The sequence below is a fragment of the Rhinoraja longicauda genome, chromosome 6 (assembly GCF_053455715.1).
Source record: "Rhinoraja longicauda isolate Sanriku21f chromosome 6, sRhiLon1.1, whole genome shotgun sequence".
Lineage (NCBI taxonomy): Eukaryota > Metazoa > Chordata > Chondrichthyes > Rajiformes > Arhynchobatidae > Rhinoraja > Rhinoraja longicauda.
The window spans coordinates 18,833,798-18,857,984 of NC_135958.1; the positions used below are offsets into that span (position 1 = coordinate 18,833,798).

At 44.9% G+C, this 24,187-nt stretch overlaps 1 protein-coding gene across 4 annotated transcripts in view; it reads right to left on the reverse strand.

The window, feature by feature from the left end:
- The window catches only part of il34 (interleukin 34), a 60,526-nt gene that overhangs the window by 9,821 nt on the left and 26,518 nt on the right, over nt 1-24,187 (reverse strand). For all 4 annotated transcript variants that reach the window (XM_078401714.1, XM_078401711.1, XM_078401713.1 and 1 more), the window contains exons 3-6: nt 10,619-10,719; nt 9,848-9,925; nt 3,022-3,189; nt 100-238 (exon numbers count right to left, since the gene is read on the reverse strand). In XM_078401714.1, the coding sequence (XP_078257840.1) occupies nt 100-238; nt 3,022-3,189; nt 9,848-9,925; nt 10,619-10,719 (486 nt within the window). The remainder of the gene's footprint in view (nt 1-99; nt 239-3,021; nt 3,190-9,847; nt 9,926-10,618; nt 10,720-24,187) is intronic.

A 24,187-nucleotide genomic window follows, 5' to 3' on the forward strand; every position in this document is an offset into this window, starting at 1 on the left:
TTAAGGCCTTTAAAGATATACTAAGAACCTTTGAAAGGTGAAGATTATCACAGCAATCTATGCACCCTTACAAAATTTAACAATGCTGCCAACACTCACAGTGGAAGATTTGTTTCAATACTCGGTAACAGTTATCGAATAAAGCCTTGGGTTTGATCCACTTCCTCCTGCTCTCCACGTCCATGTCACTGATTCGATAGAGTATTTCCTCCACTCGCTCGTCCTCAATGTCTTCAATCTGAACATCCAAGGAAATCAAGGAAGGATTCACTAAACAGCAGCAACTTCACTCAACTTAACCCCACCAGCTGATGAAGAAATGAACACTTAAACCACATTGCAGTCCAGGATTGGATTTGGTCATTTCTGAGTACATTTGCAATTGTTTCCACTAGATTAATTCAATAAAGTTCCAAATTCCTGACTATTTAGCATATTCTTTGTTTCAAAGAATAAGGGGATGATCTTATGAAACATTAAAGATCCTTAGGGAGCTTGTGTGATTATGTTCAGGTGTTTCCATGCATGGAATAATCTCGAAACAAAGGTATGTGGGGGGGGGGGGGGGGAAGGGAACCATTATTTTAAACTGAGGGGTGCAAGAACCTACTTTGGAAAGGGTGGTGAATCTCTAGAATTCTCTACTGGAAGTATTTAAAAGACAATGTAGATGGATTTTTGAAAGATCAAGGAATTGAGGGCCATGGGGAACTGTCAGAGGAGAAGAGTTGAGGCCTGGGAAAAATCAGCCGCGATCAACCATCAACAGGATTGCTCCGAGTCAGCATGGATTTATGAAGGGGAAATCATGCTTGACTAATCTTCTGGAATTTTTTGAGGGTGTAACTATGAAAATGGACAAGGGAGAGCCAGTGGATGTAGTGTACCTGGACATTCAGAAAGCCTTTGATGAGGTCCCACATAGGAGATTAGTGGGCAAAATTAGAGCACATGGTATTGGGGGTAGAGTCCTGACATGGATAGAAAATTGGTTGACAGACAGGAAACAAAGAGTAGGGATTAACGGGTCCCTTTCAGAATGGCAGGCAGTGACTAGTGGGGTACCGCAAGGCTCGGTGCTGGGACCGCAGCTATTTACAATATACATTAATGACTTAGATGAAGGGATTAAAAGTAACATTAGCAAATTTGCAGATGACATAAAGCTGGGTGGCAGTGTGAACTGTGAGGAGGATGCTATGAGGATGCAGGGTGACTTAGACAGGTTGTGTGAGTGGGCAGATGCATGGCAGATGCAGTTTAATGTGGATAAATGTGAGGTTATCCACTTTGGTGGTAAGAACAGGAAGGTAGATTATTATCTGAATGGTGTCAAGTTAGGAAAAGGGGAAGTACAAAGAGATCTGGGTGTCCTTGTTCATCAGTCACAGAAAGGAAGCATGCAGGTACAGCAGGCAGTGAAGAAAGCTAATGGCATGTTGGCCTTCATGACAAGAGGAGTTGAGTATAGGAACAAAGAGGTCCCTCTGCAGTTGTAGAGGGCCCTAGTGAGACCGCACCTGGAGTACTGTGTGCAGTTTTGGTCTCCAAATTTGAGGAAGGACAATCTTGCTATTGAGGGCGTGCAGCGTAGGTGGGACTGGTGGGACTGTCGTATGTTGAAAGACTGGAGCGACTGGGCTTGTATACACTGGAATTTAGAAGGATGAGAGGGGATCTTATTGAAACATATGATTATTAATGGATTGGACACACTAGAGGCAGGAAACATGTTCCCAATGTTGGGGGAGTCCAGAACCAGGGTCCACAGTTTAAGAATAAGGGGTAGGCCATTTAGAACGGAGATGAGAAAAAAAAATTTCACTCAGAGAGTTGTAAATCTGTGGAATTCTCTGCCTCAGAAGGCAGTGGAGGCCAATTCTCTGGATGCTTTCAAGAGAGAGTTAGATAGAGCTCTTAATGATAGAGGAGTCAGGGGGTATGGGGACAGGGCAGGAACGGGGTACTGATTGTGGATCATCAGCCATGATCTCATTGAATGGCGGTGCTGGCTCGAAGGGCCGAATAGCCTACTCTTGCACCTATTGTCTATTGTCTATCATACTGAATGGCAGGGCAGGCTAGAGGGGCTGAGCAGCCTACTTCTGCTCTGATTTTCTTGTCTTGTGGTATTATCCAATGTTACACTTTAATTTAGCACCGGATCTTGTAGAAACACACAATAGCTAAACCCTAATGGTATCATCGAGATGACCGGGTCCCAACCCAAGGTGTATGATCTTCTGTGTGGGACGGAACTGCAGATGTTGGTTTACACCGAAGATAGACACAAAATGTTGGAGTAACTCAGCAGGACAGGCAGCATCTCTGGAGAGAAGGAATGGGTGACGTTTCAGGTCGAGACCCTTCTTCAGACTGAGGTATGATCTTCTATTGAGAGGGGAAAGTGTATAATGACACAAGGTCTGTGATGCTTTATGGAGTAATTCAGTTGGAAACTAAATAGAAACACATTCAGCACAAATAATTGCTCTGGTCTTGGAGCTCCAAGCTGAACGTAGCATCCTTTAAAGTGTGGACGGAGGATTTCATTTAGAATGGAGGAAGCTACTGATCCAAATCGTAGTAAGAACCACTGGTGTCAGAGAGATGAGCAGTGCCCTCATAACAAGAGGCACGTAACACATATTTTGAAATTTTGGAACAGAAAACTCTGAGGGCAGCAATCATGATTGTGGAGGACAAAGAGGAGTTTGCAAGTCCTAATTGAATCTTGCTTAACCTGGAGTACCATAAGTAAAAGAACCCTAATTGAGCTGGATGATCAGCCATGATCATATTGAATGGCGGTGCAGGCTCGAAGGGCCGAATGGCCTACTCCTGCACCTATTTTCTATGTAACAGAGCAGCAGTCTGAAGAAGGGACCTGACTAAAAACATCGTCTGCCTTTTTCCCACCACAGATGCTGCCTGAGCAGTTGCCTCCAGCACAAGGAACACCTTTGCTGTTTTTGCTCATGTACTTCAATCAATCTCTTTTGCTTTCTCAGCAGAACTTACCATTTCTTCCACACCCATCCTCAAATAATTAAACAGCAAGGCTACATCCTCCACATAGGTTCTAGATGGGTGTCTTTTTGGAAGAACTTCAAGGATTGTCTCCAATACTTGAGAATTAATAAAGACCCATAACAACTTCAGGTCACTTTCAGTAAAACCTCTGTTTCTCTATGAAAAAAAGGAGAGGCAGACATTAGATTGGGAAGTGGATACAAGAGTTACAGGCAAAGAGTACCAGACTATATATGTCTGCATTTACATGCATCCATATAATCATATGGCTTAAATTCCTGGGATCTTTTATTTTTCCGGGAGAACAAGTTTACTGTAGCTCAAAGCTTCTAGAGTTTTAAATCATCTCAATTCTCCAACAAAATTAAATCAAAGCTTCAATCCCTCACTTTATCCAGACCTCCCAACATTTGATTTTACAAATTCATAATTTTGATGTCCAAAATTCAGAATTTTACATCAAAATTCATAATATGGCGTGTAAGCAAAAAGAAAGTATGCACGCCAAATGTGCATACCAATTGCGTTATATTAATGTGTTAAAAACTACTATTATTTCCAACAGTTTGTAGTTCTTGGACTACATGTACAATGTCAGGCCTATCATGAGTATACTCTGCTATTTATAGAAAGGTTATTGAACAGAAATACTTTTTACAATACAAAGAAAATAAAATGTTTTGTTTTTCCTATTTTGCTTTTTCCTTACACATCCCAATTATAATTGTATTGAATAAAAGAACAATGGTCATAAAATGTATGACTAAGTTATGAAGAAAGAGTTTCATTTAAACTGCACATACCTAATTTCATTGAAGACATACTTGCTCCAGTGGTCTTCAACAGCACCACTGGACAACGGTCCATGTCCCCCCCAACATCCCCCCTCCCCACCCCTATTCCCCCACCCCTATTCCCCCCCCACTACCCTCCCCCCCCACCCCCCTACTCCCTCTCTACCCCCACCCCTCCCCCCATACTCCCCTCCCCCTCCCCTCCCCCCATACCCCCCTCCCCCCTCCCCCCTCCCCTCCCCACCTCCCCACCCCTCACTCCACCTCCCCCCACCCCCCTCCCCCTACTCCCACTCTTCCCCCACTCCCCCCAATCCTCCCCCCCACACCCCTCCCCTCCTCCCCCACCCCCACTCCCCTCCCACCCCCACTCCCCCCATCCCCCTTCTTTCCACCGTCCCCTCACCCCCCTGACCCCCACTACCCTCTCCCCTCCCCGCACCCATTCACCCACCCCAGGAAGCCTTCACTCTTATTTCTAGGAAAATAGCCAGTGTGGTGCTCATGAACAGGGTTAAAAGCCCTGGTCTGTGGAAGGAGCCACAAGCTAATCTCCACTGTACCATAACCAGAGCACGCATCCTACTGTTTGAATGTGGTCAGATCGATATGCTTCTTGGTCTCATTTACTGCCCTCATTAAAATGTTCATACACACAATAAATTATTGGCTCAAAAAGCTTGCTTATAAACATCCATTTACGCCATACAAATTTTCTTGTTTGATTGCAATACATTACTTCCTGATTGCCATTGGCGTGATAAGAATGATAAGAAGTTCCTAAGGAGATATCTCATGACACAAAGCTCCCATGCAATGATCATACCAGACACGTAATTTAGGGCAGGGCAAGGTACTAGCAGTCATGCACGAGACGTCCACAGCTCCCTCTGCTCTTGCCTGCCCCACAGTGGTGATGTTTTGGGAATCAGAGTCTCACCAGTGGTGAAGTCATGGTTATTTTGGCAGATCACTGCAGACTACTTGGAGCCAACTGCATAATGAAAAGCACCATTTTCCCTTCCCAGTCATGGATAGGAAAGGTTTAGACGAATATGGGCCAAACGCAGGCAAATTGGACAAGATTAGATGGGACATCTTGGTCGGCATGGATAAGTTGGGTCAACGGAATGACACGCTGTATGACTCTTAACACTCTCAGGTTTAGCCACAGGGCCCAGGCTGAAGGACACGACCTGCTCTACAGATCAACTTTCATGATTTGTTGGAGGCAGCACACAGGGACCTACCTGCTGGAGCTGCTGCATTACGTTCAATCCTTACGATACGTTCAATCCTGACCTTGGGTGCTGTCTGTCTGGAGTTTGCACATTCCCCTTGTGACCACATGGGCTTCCTCACATGTCCCAAAGACATGTGGGTTCATTGATTGTCCACTGTAAAGTTGCCTCTAGTGTGTGGTTGGAAGATATGGGTGAGTTAATGGGTATGCGAAAGAGAAGAGGTTACAGGGAAGTTAGTGAGAGAAGTGGGCTTGCTCCAAAAGCTAGCATCAATTCCATGGGCTGAATGGTGTTGGAATTATGATCCATGTAGCTTTCCGAACTATAAACAGTAAATGCTGAATATCAGGTAGAAATTCAGGAATAGCTCTGTGTTTGTAAGTTAGGTGACAAACTACCCACACCCATCCCAAAATCACAAGGCTGTCTTCAGATTGTCAATAACCTTAGAAGTTGTGGTTTCATTTGATTCATTCTCACAGGGAGTATTATTGGCAAGACTCATTCACTGCGCAGCGGTCTTGGATCAATCTAACTGCAGCAGTCCACACCGCTGGAGTGCTTTGACATTCCGCACTTGAGGTGAATCCCCAATGTGGGACTGGAGCCACTCAGAGGCCAGACTAGGAAGATAGCGGCACGGTAGCGCAGCGGTAGAGTTGCTGCTTTACAGCGAATGCAGCGCCGGAGACTCAGGTTCGATCCTGACTACGGGTGCTGCACTGTAAGGAGTTAGTACGTTCTCCCCGTGACCTGCGTGGGTTTTCTCCGAGATCTTCGGTTTCCTCCCACACTCCAAAGACGTACAGGTATGTAGGTTAATTGGCTGGGTAAATGTAAAAAATTGTCCCTAGTGGGTGTAGGATAGTGTTAATGTACGGGGATCGCTGGGCGGCACGGACTTGGTGGGCCGAAAGGGCCTGTTTCCGGCTGTATATATATGATATGATATGATATACCGTAGGTATCCAATAATAAACCAATGTGCACCAGGTTTAGACACAAAGTGCTAGAGTAACTCAGAGGGTCAGGAAGCATCTCTGACTGAACCGCACATGACCCTGTGAGTTACACCAGGGTCATTTGAAGTTAAATAAAACCCAGAAAATGCTGGAAACAGTCAGCATCTGTGAAGGGAGACATAGTCAACATTTCAGGTGAAATTCAATTCATCAGAACTGAGGAATAAAAAGTTTTCAACAGTAGAGGTAGGAAAAGAGTGGTAGAACAAAGAGAATATTACTAGGCCAAGACCAAATGGGATGATGCAGCAGTTTGAAGCATGTTATAGTTCTTAGAGTCGTAAAGTGATACAGCATGGAAGCAGACCCTTCAGCCCAACCTGTCCAAACTAACCAAGATATTGCTCCTAAACTACTATTAACATCCATTTGGCCCATATCCCGTCTAATCCTTGTTATCCATGTCACTGTCCAAATATCTTTTAAATGTTGTTTTTGTACCTGTCGCAACTACTTATTTGTATCGTGTGTTGTCATAACAGAACAGTGGAAAATGCCTAGTAGGCCAGACTATACTAGTTATAGAGCCATTCAGCTTGGAAACAGGCCACTCGGCCCAACTTGTCCATGCTGCCCAAGTTGGCATTCTGGGCTAGTCCCATTAGCTTGCATTTGGCCATTATTCCTTTAAACCATTCCTACACATATATCTGTGCAAATGTCTTTTGAGACTCTTATTTGTATCTGCTTCTATGGATTCCTCTGGCCATTTGTTCCAAATATGGACCACCCTCTGGGTGAAAACAATGTTCCGTTTAAATTTCTCCGCTCTTATCTTAAGCTTATGCCCTCTAGTTTTAAAATTCTCTACCCAAGGAAAAGTTTATCCATGCCCCTCATGGTTTTGTGTACTTTAATAAGGTCATCCCTCAACCTCTTATGCTCCAAAGATAAAGGACCAAGCCTATCTAACCTCTCCCTACGACTCAACCCCACCTGTCCCAAAAACATCCTGGTGAATCTCTTCTGCACGCTTTCCAACTTAATGGTATCCTTTTGATAACTGAGTGACCAGAACTGCACACAGGTGTGGTCTCACCTACATCTTGTAGAGTTGTATCATGATATCCCAACTTGTGTAGTCAATGCCCTTCCTAATGAGTATAATGGAACAAAAAAAGAAAATTGAACCAAAATGATGACAGTCAGAAATTCTGAAGTGTAAATCAATTGCCAGTTTCCGCCTCCAATTCATATTCTTTCATATCATTCCACTAAAGCTTCTCACCATCCGATACTCTACTGAGATGTGACCCTTCCTCGTGGATGTAGAACACTACAACCAGACTCATTCTCAGCCACTGCTCGGTCCTTTCCAGATTCTCCGATCCAAAATAGGTGCAGTGCAGTGGGGGAGTTTTAAACCTCAGTGGGGTTTCATCCAGTGAGAATTTTAAGTTTAGTTTCGTTTTTTTTTCAATTTTAGGCTAGAGATACAGCACGGAAACAGGCCCTTCAGCCCACCGTGTTCGCACCGACCAGCGATCCCCGCACATTAACACTATCCTACACACACAAGGGACAATTTGACTTTTTTTATATACCCTGCCAATTGACCTACAAACCTGTACCTCTTTGGTGTGGGTGGAAACTGAAGATTTCGGAGTAAACCCACGCAGGTCACGGGGAGAACGTACAAACTCCATACAGACAGCACCCGTAGTCAGGATCGAACCTAGGTCTCTGGCACTGTGAGGCAGCAACTCTACCGCTGTGCCAATGTGCTGCCCAAAAGTGAAATTATTGTGATGAATATTAATTACCTGATAGCAGAAGCAAATGGCAATTGATTTACACTTCAGCGTTCAGGACTTCAGACTTTATTTGAAAACTAAATACTACTTGGTGAAAAAAACCAGCAGAAAATCAGCATCCTGCCACGTTACATCGAGCTATGTGTGGTTTTACTGGCCTCTCACGTAGATAATCTTTCTCCAATCCCAGTCAGCTTGAACTCTCTATAAAATGCATTCTTTGGTATTAAGTATTTAAAGTCCATCCCCTCAGGCTCATTCCCTAGTGCTTCAGAGGATCGACGTGGTTAGATTGCCGAATACTCACACACATGCTCCAATCTAACAGAGTAATCGGAGGAGTCAAGGAGAATTTATTCATCGGTCGGGGCACTGAGTATAAAAAAATTAGGAAGACATGTTGTAGCTGTGTATAATGTAGGTAGGATGCATGTGGAGCATAGTATACAGTTCTAGTCACCCTATCACAGGAAGGATGTGGAGGATTTGGAGTTGATGCAGAAGAGGTTTACCAGGATGTTACCTGGATTAGAGGGATCAGTGATAAGAAGTAGTTGAACAAACCAGGATTATTTGTGCTGGGGTGTCAGAGGTTGAGGGGCGAGCAGATAGAAGTATATAAAATGAAGAGTTGTTGACAAGTTTGATAGACAGAGTCTTTAACCCATTGACAGAGGTGGTTCCCAGTAAGGGACCAACTGACATAGGTCTAAGATGAGTTACTCCCCTTGATAAATGCTTGAAACGCATTGCCAAGAGAAGTGGTGGAAGCAGATACAATATCAGTATTTGAGAAACATCTAAAAGGACACCTGAATGGCGGGATATGGTCCATGTGCAGAAAAATGAGATTAGTTTAGGTTGACATCATGATTGGTGCAGGCATGGTGGGCCGAATGCTTTTCCTGTGCTGTACTGTTCTATTTCCTGGAATAGCTTTCTCAAAGAAGCAGCAATGGAAGGAACAGCCTGTACTGCACAATTTCCTGACAGAAAGGCTGGCGTTCATTCCACCTATCATCAGTTATTGTTGAGCAAATACAAGACTGTCCAAGCAGTTTTCATTAAACTGACTACAAGCAACGCTGAACTACAAATTCCACCTGAAATGTTAACTTGTTGGCATTCTTTGACAAAAACTGGAAATGTTGGAAGTATGCAGGTGAGGTTTGATCTCTCCAAAGGTTAGAGTTTTAGGAAGTCCTCGTGCACATTTATCAGGGCATTGCAAATTTGTGATTCGGCAGGCAAAAGCTGTAAGAATGGATCAGTAAAACCTCCAGAAGTTGGGTACAAAATGGGTCGGGCAGGCAGCAAATGGAAGATAAAGATGAGAATACATAAGTAACTGGCCAGATTCAAACTAAACATGGGATTCAATCTCTACAAAGCAGCAAAACCTACCAAATACTCCTGACTGTTAAACATTATTAGACAATAGACAATAGGTGCAGGAGAAGGCCATTCGGCCCTTCGAGCCAGCACCACGAAAGAGTATTAAAGTTAGACATACATGTAAGTGAATTTGATGTCTTTTGTTTGATAGTTACAATAGGGTCAATGCTCCAAAGGTTTCTTGGAGGCATGAAGCACTCTCATGATGACCCGAGTTTGTTATGCATGTCCCACTAAGCAAGTCGTTTTACATCCAATGAGTCAACTCCTCTTCCCAAGCACAACCATGGCAACGTGATATGGCTTGTGGTAAATAAAGCAGTGTACTCCAGAAAGAGTTTTGCATGCCACATACTAAAACAAAAGTGCTCCAACATGAAGATGGTCCCTCAGTGGGTGGGAGGAGGGAATGGGAGCTGGAGAGTGGAGAGAAGTTCCCCCCAACGCCACATACCCATCATTCTGGAACCCAGCTTGAGAGGGACACAGATGGAGAGTTGCAGGATGCAGGAGGAGGACTGGATTCATAGCTCAGAGGTTCACAATCCAGAGACATGTTAGGAAAAGCAGGAAAGAGAGGCTGATCTTTTTGCATTCAAACCTACCATGCGAGTAACATTTATCGTTCGATAAATATCTTCATAGTGAACTTGCACAGCGTAGTTAATTGGAAAGCAATCTTTCTGCAAATGAAATGAAACCAATCATTAAATCCACATAAACAGCTTAACTCTACAGCATGCTGTTGCTCCAATTATAATCTGAAGTGAAAGATCACCAAATGTACCACATTCAGCTAAAGTGGAGCACCCATGTCCTGGCAGCTGTGGTCTAATCTGACAGACTGCATGGGGGCCCACTCTGCAAAGATCATCCCCAGAACCCATGACAGTTTACATCAGCAGGAAACTCATACAGCAAAAATGGACTGGGAAAGAGGGAGACTCCTGAACTTCTGCTCAAAATGGGAAGAGGGTAATTGTGGACAATGGAAATAGTCCCACTTTCAGCACAAACTCAGATCAGGTACTTTACTGGGAAACCACCTCCCCATTACCTTATGCTGTCATGCTGTTTCAGTTCCCCCATTCGCTGCCAGTACCACACTCGGGGACAGGATTAGCTACGATGGCCCCAAGTTCGAACAGCCCAACCACAACACCATTGGTACGTGCACAAGCACCACAGCCAAGCAAAGAACTCCACGTGGCAGGGATCGGCAAACAGGTGGGAATGGGGTGGGGGGAAAATAAACTAATATCCCAGAGTGGGTCAGAGGAATTGGCCACTTCTCCACCTGGTGAATTTGGGAACTAAAGCATTGTCAGAGGCTTCCATGGGGGGAACATGCTCTTGCAAAGTGTAGCACCATTTACCGTGTACTTGACCCGTTGTCTGTACTGCAGCTTATTATGGAGTTCCTCGAGATGGATGCATAGTGAGTCAGCAGTGACCAGCGCCCAAAGGAGACTTAAATCTGCAGGGAGAGAGGCAAGACTTGGTGAATTTACAGTGGTGTGCGAAAAGTGAGATAAAATAACGGCAATCAAAGCAAGCCCACTCGTCTAAAATGGTCAACCACACTCAACCCATTCGCCAACCAAAATGTGGTTTTACTGATGTCCTACACAGCTGTAATATGATTTTCCAACCTCCGCATTCAATACCTACTGCCCACATTCAATAAAGTTTGCAAACTGCACCAGTCCTGGTGCAGGACCCAGCGAAAATGTTAACCGTCACCCCACCTCCACAGATGCTGCTCAACACACTAAGCTCCAGATTTCAGCATCTGCAGGTTTTTTGTGTCTCCCAAAAACTCCGTTTATTGGATTCCGTTCAAGCCAGTTCAGGTCTGGTTTCTGCCAAAACATTAGCATTCAACCCAGATCGGGTCCTGTTGTGCTGGCTTTACCCAGATTAGTTTGACTGAGTGTCAGGATATGGGGCTGTGTTAGACAGACATTGAGCCAGGATCTGGATCAGTAACATGGCATGGGATGAGACAGTTACTATACTGTGTAGAATACAAGTTTTATTGGGTGTGACTAGCAGAAGGTGATACTCAACTTGAGAACAAACCCAAGCCTACCAATTCCTGATTTTCAGTGGAAATTTCCTCTCTTTCTCTCGTTGATCTTTCCTAGTTATTCTAAGATCAAAGGCTATAATTTTAAGGTAAGATATTTGGAGGGGATCCAAGCAAGAATTTGTTTCACCATAAGGGTGGTTGAAATCCGAAGCGCAGTGCCTGAGAGGGGGATGGAGGCAGATACTCGCAACATTTAAAATGCATCTGGGCAAGTGCTTGAATCATCAAGACATGGTAGGTTACTGTCCAAGATTGAAAGGATAGTACAGATAGGCACTTGATGGTCAGCACAGACATGGTGGACCAAAGGACCGGTTTCTGTCCTGCATGAATCTCCCACTCCCTGCATGAGTATTCCCCTCAATCTGTCTGCAAGTCTCTCTCCCTCTATCTCGGTGTGTTTTTCCATTTCTCCCTCTGAGAGTGTACTCACACACATATGGTAGCCCATGCACACAATTACAGTGTCCAATCTGACCATCTGCTGCCCAAAAATGCAAGGATGGCCATTATAACATTCCTATTCTGGATTCTGATTTCAACTAAAATACTTCATAACATACTTCCTTAGCTGCAGGGTGGCCTGTATTGCAATATTATTGCAAACTCTTTCCTTTCTCTGCTGGCTAATTTCCCAGACTCATTTTTTTTACATCATAAATATTTTAACAAAGAGTTTGAAGCTAGTCACAGGCTCCTCAGTTTGATGCAGTCCTGCTGCAGGGAGTTAAACTGCATCAATTTTCACCCCTCCAAAACAACTGGCATCCATATGCACATTGTAATTACATTCGAGGGGCACAACCTAAGGCCAAGGCCCCCCTGGAGAATTTCAACCCAGGCCCCGGACCAAGTTCCAGCATGGCAGAAGGCCCAATTCATATTTCACTTGGGCTTCGAAGTGCTTTGACTGATTAAACTCTGACCCTAAGCAGCAACACTTGGTCTGGAACAAGCCATCTCTCAGAGTTGGTTCAGTGGCTTGGGAGGCTGCTTTTTGGCCCACATCCCTCTAAACTTTGTAGAAACAGGGATTCCAATCAGTCTGTGGAAGGATCCTGACCCAAAACATCAAGAGGTGAAGAGGAGACAAAGGGATGTCAGATAATGAAAGGAGTGTTAAGTAAAGACAGAGGGAGGGATATGGGTGGAAGGGGACATGGAAACATAGAAAATAGGTGAAGGAGTAGGCCATTTGGCCCCTCAAGCCAGCATCGACATTCAATATGATCATGGCTGATCATCCAAAATCAGTACCCCATTCTGGCCTTTCCCCCATATCCCTTGATTCCCTTAGCCCTAAGAGCTCAATCTAAGTCTCTCTTGAAAACATCCAGTGAATTGGCTTCCACTGCCTTCTGTGGCAGAGAATTCCACAGATTCACAACTCTCTGGGTGAATTTTTTTTCCACATCTTAGTCCTAAATTGCCTACCCCTTATTCTTAAACTGTTCTGGACTCCTCCAACATCTGGAATATTTTTCCTGCATCTACCCTGTCCAATCCTCTAGGAAATTTTATATGTTTCTATAAGGGTGATCTCAGGGGGATTAAGGGGAAATGAGGGACTTGGGATAGGGGATGAGCATATCAATGGGAAAGAAGCAGGTGGACTGGGGTTGATTGGAGATGGCAAGAGATAAGTTTGCACACTAGTGTAGGGGGGAAGAGGTTAAAATTCAATGTTTATACCTTTGGGCAATAAGCTATCCAAGCGGAAAATAAGTGTCTGTTCCTCCAGTTTGATTGTGTTCTCACTCTGGCAATGGAGAAGGCCCATGACAGAAAGGTCAGAATGGGAATGTAAAGGAGAGTTAAAATGGGTAGCAACCAGGAGATCCAGAAGGTCTAGGTGGACCAAGTGCAAGTGTTCAGAAAAATGGTCTACTCTTGGGTTCACCAATGTAAAGGAGGCCACATCGGAAGCACCAAATGCAGCAGACGAGGTTGGAAGAGATGCAAAATCTTACCAATCCTCTCTTTCCCTGCCCTCCATCTTTTCTTGGTAAACACCAATTCCTCCCAGCAACCCAATTATCCTTCCCCTTTCTCCTCCTTTGTACTCTCAACCCCCATTCAAGATTCTAACATCTCCCATTCTTAAGAAAGACCTCGACCCAAAAAGTCACCTATTCCTTTTCTCCAGAGATGCTGTCTGACCCGCTGTGTTACTCCAGCATTTTGTGTCTATTTCCCATTTATCTCCCTTCTTACTCCTCCCCTTGTTCCCATCCTACCATATCCCTCCCTCCAACTTACATTTCACTCTTCCTCTTCTTTCTGTATTTCACTCTTCCCTTCTTTCTGTCAAGGGTATTTGACACCCTTTTGTCACCTTTTCACCTCCAGCCATCAATCCGCCAATCATCTCCACTCCCCCAAATGTATCCACGTATTACTTACCAGGCTCTGTCCCACCTTCATTTCTCTTTTCCAGCTGCCCCCCCCCCCCCCCCCACCTGAAATGCTGTCTGTCCAATCCCTCCACAGATGCTGCCTGACACTCTGAGTTCTTCCAGCACTGCTTTTTGTTTAAGATTCCAGCATCTGCAGTTCCCAGTGTCTCCATCTTCTGTACTTTCCAGTATTTGGGTTTTGGACTCGATATAGATTTTAATTGGAGTTAATAGCGAAAATTGAACCTGATTGTCACTCAAGAAAGTGAAGCAATGGTAGAGTTACTGCCCTACAGCACCTGAGACCTGGGTTCAATCCTGACTATGGGTGTTGTCTGTAATAAGTTTGTTTATTCTCGCTGTGAATACATGGGTTTCTTCTGGGTTCACCGGTTACCTCCCACACTTCAAAGGCGTACAGGTTTGTAGGTTGATTGGCGGTGGTAAAAAAAATTGTAAATTGTCCCTAGTACGTAGAATAGTGCAAATGTACGGGGTGATCGCTGGTCTGCGTGGGCTAAAGGGCCTGTTTCCGCACTGTATCTCTGAAGTATAAAAGTCTAAATGGAACAGCGCAGGGCTACACTGGCAGAGCTTCTGTCCATCAGTGCACCCAGATCCTCCTGGAGCAGACACCAATTTGCCCTGAGGCTCATGTAATTTGCATAATTCCTGTCTACGCCTAATTCCCTTTAAAGCAAACTAGTGACAGTGAGAGGAGAAATATCTCGCGCACACGTCTCTACAAGCAACATTAACCAAGATTTGTACTAATCTGTGGCTAATTAGCCTACCAGTGGAATCTCCAATTTCAGTCAAACATTTCCACCATTCAGTAATTTTAGATTACAACCTGTTCTCGTAATCTTTACATGACCCAGGGGGTGTCTTTACTGAAAAAAGGTTAAGAGGAAGATGAATGGGGCAAATTTCTGTGGTGCCAAGTTTCTGTGGTTTGGTACCAGTCCTGTCCCAAGGGTGCTACACTGGAGAATTTCAAACTATTGATACATTTCTCATAAGGTCTGAGAATCGATGATTGTGGGGAACTGGCACAGAAAATAATGCCTGGGGCACAACAAGCATGATCACATTGAACTGCAGAGTAGGCTTCAAGGGCCTGGTACGTTCCTTGTATTTTCTTCTGTTCTTATGCCAAATCTTAGTTCTCTACATTTCCCATGGCCCCTTTATTACTTCAGACTCTCACTCCAACTTTCTGTTACCACAAGAATCCAATAATTGAAGGCTTACCACGCCACCCCATTCAGCTCATCCAGAACTCTCTCACATCCAGTCCTCTGGTACTCAGTGTCTTTCCTCCAAACCTGCCCTTGTTTGGAGACCTCAGGATCTTCGGGCGAAAGAATGGCTCCAGGGTCATGGTTACCTGATCATCTCCATTGCACATGTCCATCCCTTCATTCCATCCCAGTTCTGGGATCTGACCCATTCACTGCTTGCACATACTGAGGTAATGTCCTCTGTCTCCCATTCTTGTTTGCTTCTAATTCTTCCTCATCAGCGTTAGGCAACACCAAAACAGGATTTTCAACCCAACTCGTCCATGCTGACCATGATGCCTCCCTGAGCTAGTTCCACCTACCCACGTTTGGCCCACATCCCTCTAAACTTTGTAGAAACAGGGATTCCAACCAGTCTGTGGAAGAATCCCGACCCAAAACATCAAGAGGTGAAGAGGAGACAAAAGGATATCAGATAATGAAAGGAGAGGAGTGTGAAGTAAAGACAGAGGGAGGGATATGGATGGAAGGGGACATGGAAACATAGAAAATAGGTGAAGGAGTAGGCCATTCGGCCCCTCAAGCCAGCACCGACATTCAATATGATCATGGCTGATCATCCAAAATCAGTACCCCATTCTGGCCTTTCCCCCATATCCCTTGATTCCCTTAGCCCTAAGAGCTCAATCTAAGTCTCTCTTGAAAACATCCAGTGAATTGGCTTCCACTGCCTTCTGTGGCAGAGAATTCCACAGATTCACAACTCTCTGGGTGAAAAGGATTTTCCACATCTTAGCCCTAAATTGCCTACCCCTTATTCTTAAAATGTGACCCCTGGTTCTGGACTCCTCCAACATCGGGAATATTTTTCCTGCATCTACCCTGTCCAATCCTCTAGGAAATTTTATATGTTTCTATAAGGGTGATCTCAGGGGGATTAAGGGGAAATGAGGGACTTGGGATAGGGGATGAGTATATCAATGGGAAAGAAGCAGGTGGACTGGGGTTGCACACTAGTGTAGGGGGGAAGAGGTTAAAATTCAATGTTTATACCTTTGGGCAGTAAGCTACCCAAGTGGAAAATAAGTGTCTGTTCCTCCAGTTTGATTGTGTTCTCACTCTGGCAATGGAGAAGGCCCAGGCCCAACCCAATTATCCTTCCCCTTTCTCCTCCTTTGTACTCTCAACCCCCATTCAAGATTCTAACATCTCCCATTCTTAAGAAAGGCCTCGACCCAAAAGGTCACCTATTCCTTTTCTCCAGAGATGCTGTCTGACCCGCTGTGTTACTCCAGCATTTTGTGTCTATCTCCCATTTATCTCCCTTCTTACTCCTCCCCTTGTTCCCATCCTACCATATCCCTCCCTCCAACTTACATTTCACTCTTCCCTTCTTTCTGTCAAGGGTATTTGACACCCTTTTGTCACCTTTTCACCTCCAGCCATCAATCCGCCAATCATCTCCACTCCCCCAAATGTATCCACGTATTACTTACCAGGCTCTGTCCCACCTTCATTTCTCTTTTCCAGCTGCCCCCCCCCCCCCCCCCCCCACCCCACCTGAAATGCTGTCTGTCCAATCCCTCCACAGATGCTGCCTGACACTCTGAGTTCTTCCAGCACTGCTTTTTGTTTAAGATTCCAGCATCTGCAGTTCCCAGTGCCTCCATCTTCTGTACTTTCCAGTATTTTGGGTTTTGGACTCAATATAGATTTTAATTGGAGTTAATAGAGAAAATTAAACCTGATTGTCACTCAAGAAAGTGACGCAATGGTAGAGTTACTGCCCTACAGCACCTGAGACCTGGGTTCAATCCTGACTATGGGTGTTGTCTGTAATAAATTTGTTTATTCTCGCTGTGAATGCGTGTGTTTCTTCTGGGTGCTCCGGTTACCTCCCACACTTCAAAGGCGTACAGGTTTGTAGGTTGATTGGCATTGGTAAAAAAAATTGTAAATTGTCCCTAGTACGTAGAATAGTGCAAATGTACGGGGTGATCGCTGGTCTGCGTGGGCTAAAGGGCCTGTTTCCGCACTGTATCTCTGAAGTATAAAAGTCTAAATGGAACAGCGCAGGGCTACACTGGCAGAGCTTCTGTCCATCAGTGCACCAAGATACTCCTGCAGCAGACAACACCAACTTGCCCTGAGGCTCATGTAATTTGCATAATTCCTGTCTACGCCTAATTCCCTTTAAAGTAAACTAGTGACAATGAGAGGAAAAATATCTCGGCACACGTCTCTGCAAGCAAACCGCCAAGTGACGTCATCAAGTTATATCTGTTCCTTTGTTATAAAATTACATTCTTAAAAATTAAATGTTTAAATGATAATGTTTTATTCTTATTTGTTTACTGTATGTCGTGTTGTTACTTGCGAGCAAAGCACGAAGGCAAATTCCTTGTACGTATACATACTTGGCTAATAAAATGTATTCAATTCAACTCAATTCAATTCATTAAAGAGCTGCTCATAAATTTCTAGCAAGGGTTTGCGATCCATAGCTGGGACCTGTGCTCCATCTGTAACACTGCATCCTTTGACTGTGAGCAGGGGAGGGTGAATGCTGGTTCTAAGCAACATTAGCTTATTAGCAAACAGCTTTCTCTAATAAAGTGCCCAACCACATCTCAGAACGCTTTCAAATGCTGTGCATATTGAGCATTATATTTACAGACTGTGGCTCACGAGGGGATCACAGCCAGATGTTTTGGCGGCACAAGGTTGGGCTAACCAATTTGTTTTTTTCCCATCCAGTTGACGGTTAACCCAGCATTGTTTCTTTCAAATTACAAGCAATCGGTTAAATTGCCAGCCCTCAAACCCCTGCAATTTGATAGCAAACACATGATTCTAACAGAGAAGGAGCCCAGAGTTCAATGCTTACAACTGGACCCAGCCTCCCCCCGACAGCGCAGCCTGGTTGACAAGGCATGCGGGTGACCCGGCACAACAGGCCAACCAGGGTTCAGGCGCCAGTTGTGGAGTCTCGGGACTATTCCTGCAAACCTCCAAGCTCCAGCAGTGGTCCAGGCAAAAGACTCTGAATTGGGATGGGATAGGGCCCCGTGGAACGTTCCACTCGCTGTGAAGGGTTACAGCCCAAGTGCAGGAGAGGCCAACTTTGCAGCAGCAGTGCAGTCCTTAATCCAGAGTCTTTAACTGCTGGGTGAACTGCTCAATCATTTGCAGCCCCTTCACTCACAGCAGAATAAGGGGCGGGTCAGGTACAGTGTCACACAGAGGCAGGAACGGAGCCAAGAATTAATTCCCAATTTGAGTGCCAGCTTTGAGGAAAATTGACCCAACGGCATGACATCTGAGACCTTGGAAGGTCCTCATGGACATCTGGGAACGGGTGTCTAAACGAGGAGAGCTTCCTACATTCAAGCCTGACATGGTTGTACTCACATAACCAGACTCCCAGCACACGATGCTGCCCCACTCTCAGGAGAATGGCCACGCAGTGATGCCCAGGCAGGACGGAACAGCTCTGCAAGACCCCACAGCATCAGGTCAAGCCTGGGCAAGGTACCCTCCTCCTGATTACCTGTGCTGATGAATCGAATCAGTGCTCTGCCACTGAATGGAGCAAAGGGTGCAGAGTGTACGCTGGGTGGGGACTTCAATGTCCATCAGCAGTGAGCTGCCAGAGGAGGCTGTACCACTTTAAAAATATATTTGGACCGATGTTTTGATAGGAAGGATTTTGAGGGCTGTGTAGACCAATATGACTAGCCCAGTGCACCGATTTGGTCGGCATGGACAAGATGAACCAAGGGGTCTCCTTCCATACTCTATAAATCTGAGACTCATAGACGAGAGACTAAGGAACAAAGCTGTAAGATTGGGTGTAGAGCAGGTGAAACATCGACACCTGGCCTTGCCCTCACCAATGTACCTGCAACAGCTATACACGTCCGTGAAAGAATTGATAGAAGTGACTAGCACACAATTCTTGTGGAGACAAAGTCCTGTCTTCACACCAAGGATTCTTCAGTCATGCTGTGTGGCATTACAATTGTGCTAAATTGGACAGACGCAGCAGTTCAAAACTGAGGATCCATCAGCAGCAGCAGCAGAAACGAGTCCCTTCCGCAGAATAACTTTACAACCCAACATATCCCTCACTCTACCATTATTATCAAGCCTGGGGATCGGTCCTGGTTCCATGAGTGCACAAGGACATGCTGGGAGCAGCACCAGGCATAACTAAAGTGATTAGATGCCAGCCGAGTGAAGTTGCACCATGGGACTGTGTGTGTGCTAAACAGCCGGAAAAATAGAGTGAAGCGAAGAGCATAGAGCGAAGCAACACAACAACCATCAGATTAGATTAATGTCGTGAACGATGGTGGACAATTAAACAGCTCTCAGGAGGATAAGGCATTCCCATCATCGGTGATGGCAGAGACCAGCATGTAAACGCTAGAGGCGCGAGGCTGAAGCTTTCATTGGCATGTTCAGCCAGAGTACAGAGTAGACGATACATCGTGGCTTCCTCCACCACCAAAGAAGGACCATACATCATCCAGGCTGTGCACTGAAATCCTGCGCTCCAGAACCAGCTGCTCTTCTATCCAGGCTGTTCCACATCAGTAATGGCATCTGCTAACATTGACAAAAATTGCCCAAGAAAATCCTGTTCACAAAATGTATGACAGACATAAATCATTTTCTCTACTCTGAACCGCTAGTAAAGTGACACAAGATGCCAGCGGCACTGCCATCAGGGGGCAGTGACCTCACCATGAACCTATTCCTTGATGCATGGTTTGGGTTCCACCACAATCCTCAAGTCCAAACCTCACAGCAGCCTTGGAGAACTGGCTAGGCACTCACATAAGGAAGCCTTGGATCACTATTTAAAGATTCAGGAAGCTAGCATGTGAAAGCAAAATGCTTCAAAGTGGGTCAGATATAAAGGTCAATCAAACCTTTTAGTCGCTTTCTTTCTTCCAAAGTAAGCAGCCCTTCTGGCATCTGCTTTTTGTTGGAACAACTGGCTTCAATCAGTATCCCGAACACTGGTCCCAGCTGATTATCACATGACGTGTGAACACACTTCCAGCCATCTATCCTGAATTTGCCTTTCACATTCAGAGCTTGGAGCTTCTTACTCCACTGTCCTATCTTGCTGCAATCTCACAGACAATTTTTAATACTCATGTGCCCCTGTTTATCTAATCAAAGCATTTATGGCACCCTATTCAAAAAACAATTGGAGCTCTGAGGAGAAAGCCAAGTCTGTCTTGAAAACGACTGCATCAGAATGTTATTGGTGAAGAAGGGACCACTCGACCAACCAACAGGTGCCAATCCAGTGGCGGAGTGGGCAAATCACTCCCAGTCCCCCAGTTTCCCCCCCCCACACCCTGTGGAAGTTGCCCTTCCAGTATTTACCCAATTTCTATTCTTATTTGCAAATTACTAGCAATTAGTCAGAGGCATATCAATCTTCATTTGCTGCTTCTGGAAAACTTATTTATCTGAAGATGCGGCCGTATGTCTCTCTCTCACATACATACAGATTGGATTGGGGGTTTAATACTAACAATGTGGCACTTAATTTCAACAGGATTGGCCAGCTCTGGACTCTGCTGTTTTTTGGCACCACTCCAGCAATGCCCTTCATATTGTTTTTCAAACACAACTTTCATTCTAGGCAGAGTTCATGTTCCTAAGTTTGGTTGCTGCAGTAACTCTCTTAAATGGCAGCATGAAATGCATCAAACTCTCTTGGAAATAAGCACACAGCTTTCACCATGACAAAGTTCCGTTTGAACAGAATAGAAAGTCCGGATGATCCAAGACATTCAGTGTAGACAACGCCAATAACCGGTAATGAATTTGGAGTCTGCGCATTCACTGAATGTGATAATGATTTCCAACCTATGACAAGGTATCACAAAATGCTGGAGTAACTCAGCAGGTCAGGCAGCATCTAGGAGAGAAGGAATGGGTGATATTTCGAGTCGAGACCCTTCTTCAGACTTTGCCGCTCCAACCTATGACACACATCATGCAATTTTAGAAAAAAAGGAATTTCCATTCTAACAGTATTTCTCATTCTGGTGACTATCAGACTATCAATTTGGAAATTTTGATTTTTTTTTGTCAGTGTTGCATAGTTACTGCCTTTATTCCTTTGTCCGGGAAATTTTCCAAAAATATTAAAAACATAAAGGAGTGTGCTGCTGGTCACAAAGTCACTGCCTTCACTTCACAATGCTAGAGACCCGGGTTCAATCCCGGCCACTGGCGCTGTCTGTGTGGAGTTTGCACATTCCCCCTGTAGTTGTGCGGGCTTCCCCCATGAGCAATGGCTTCCTCCCACATTCCAAAGGTGTGTACATTGGCCAGGTAACTGGTCTTTTAAATTGTCTCTGGTGTGCAGGCGAGCAGCAGGAGTTGATGAGAATGTCGGTAGAAAAAAAAACAGAATTATTGTACGACGAATGTAAATGGAAGCTTGGAAGTCAGTGTGGTCTCAATAGACAATAGGTGCAGGAGTAGGCCATTCGGCCCTTTGAGCCAGCACCAGCATTCAATGCGATCATGGCTGATCATTCTCAATCAGTACCCCGTTCCTGCCTTCTCCCCATACCCCCTGACTCCGCTATCCTTAAGAGCTCTAACTAGCTCTCTCTTGAATGCATTCAGAGAATTGGCCTCCACTGCCTTCTGAGGCAGAGAATTCCACACACCTGGTCTCCTGGTCTCACCAGGCCAAACGATCCGTTTCCTGTTTTCGGATTCCATATTTTATTTTATCTTAGAAATTCTGTAGAAAGCAGAGTGCACTGTAGAAAGTATCCTGAATGGTTGCATCACCATGGACTTGTTTTCTGTTCCTCATTGTGTTTTTCAGTCTTGTTCTTTTAACTGCCTTGCAGAATTTATGTGCAACCTATGTATAATTTATATCTAATTTATGCTTTTATGTGTTGTCTAAATATATGCCTACGATGCTGAAGGAAGCAAGATTTTAATTTGACAATAAATTTGATTTGTTTTGGCAATATGTGATGTGTGTCTGTGAGTGTGTGTGTGTGTGTGTGTGTGTGTGTGTGTGTGTGTGTGTGTGTGTGTGTGTGTGTGTGTGTGTGTGTATACAGTATACACACACAATTCAGAAATGGAAGGTATTTATTCACAAAATGCTGGAGTAACTCAGCAGGTCAGGCAGCATCTCAGGAGCGAAGGAATGGGATGCTGCCTGACCTGCTGAGTTACTCCAGCATTTTGTGAATAAATACCTTCGATTTGTACCAGCATCTGCAGTTATTTTCTTACAATTCAGAAATGGCATCATCTTCATTCATCGTACCACGCATCACATACAATGCACTAACAATATGTAAACATCACTAATGTTTCTTCCTCAAACAGTGCATCAGTGGAATGTTCTGGAGACACGGAGCCCAGCAACACCGGGAGCACCTCACACCTGATGACCAAACTCTTAGCCGCCCATCAAGAGGGAATGTCACTCCCGCAGTCCCAACTTTTGTTTGATTTTTGTTATCCATTCCACACAGTCACACGCATGCTGTGGCTTCTCTGAACCAGATCACCAGAAGCTTCAGGTGATCACACTTGAGGAGAAGGGAGCAGAGGATTGGTGAAGTAATTTGGCAAAGAACAAGGCCTCAGTCTTGATGCGAGTGACTTTGACTCTCAGGACAGTTCAAACTGGTTGCGGATGCTGATCAATCTGTGGGTCACCACCAGTCCGAGTAGATGATAGTCATGTTGTTCATGTACAAGGATGCTTTGATCCGAATGTCCCCCATTGCCTGGGATTGCCACCTTCTTATGTTCACGTCCTTCCTGATTGATTCAATGAGACAGAAAGTGGACAACCTTGCCTTACGCCAGAAGTGTCTTGTTTCTCACCTACAAATTCAGACTGCAGTACTGACGTCTGTGTGGAGATTTGGATCCATTCCCAATTCCCTCCCTAAAGCCCATTTTGGAGACCACGTCCTTCATGTTTGTGTGTGATATCCAGTCTTTTTTTAAAAAAATGCCATCTCCTGGTCCAAATTGACTGGGCAGTTGTCCACCCTTCTGTCCTTCACGTAGGTGACAGTGTCCCTGAACAGTTATGTCACAGGTCTGCTCAGTCTCAGAACAGACTTGACCCAGTTGGCAATGGTCATGGACAGGAACTTATAGTCCACATTCAACATTGAAATGGGTCTCCAATTCCTGATGTCCTTCCTCTCACGCTTCTGTTTAGAGTTTGAGATATAGCATGGATATAGGCCCTGGCCTTCCATAATCATGACGACCAGCGATCACCCATACACTAGTTCTATCCTACACACTAGGGACAATTTTTTACAGAAGTCAAATAACTTACAAAACTGTACATCTTTGCAATGCGAGAGGAAACTGGAGCACCCTGAGAAAACCCACGCGGTCACAGGGAGAACGTACCAACTCAGTATAGACAGCACCCATAGTTAGGAATGAACCCGGGTCTCTGACGCTGTAAAACACACCCAGCCTCTCCAGTCTCTACTCAAAACTGAACAGCTCATAGGCAACATCCTGATGAATATCCTCTGCACCCTCGCGTGCACTGTCACATCATTCCAATAGGATTAGGGTGCCACCCCCTGGAACGCCAATTGCAACTCGAGCATCAAGCCAGTTGCTGTGCTAACATAGTCAGTTAAACCTTTTGCACCTGGGTAATCTGTAGTCTGAGTATTCCCATACCGCAGCCCAGTGGTATGAACATTGACTTCTCCAACTTTAGATAGTTCCTCTGTCCCTCTCTTCCCCTCCCCTTTCCCAGATCTCCCACTGTCTTCCTGTCTCCACCTATATCCTTCCTTTGTCCTGCCCCCCTGACATCAGTCTGAAGAAGGGTCTCGACCCGAAACGTCACCCATTCCTTCTCTCCTGAGATGCTGCCTGACCTGCTGAGTTACTCCAGCAATTTGTGAATAAATACCTTTGATTTGTACCAGCATCTGCAGTTATTTTCTTACACTACTCATTGAGACATGGGATTCTGAGGGGCATGACAGGATAGATGTCGAGATTATTTTCACTCATGGGGCAATCTTAAACAGAGGAAGGGATAGTCACAAGATGAATGGCCACTTATTTAAAACTGAGGGAAGTTGAAATTTCCTATCACAGAGGATGATGAATCTCTGAAATTGTCTGCCCCATATAATTGTGGAGGCCAATGCA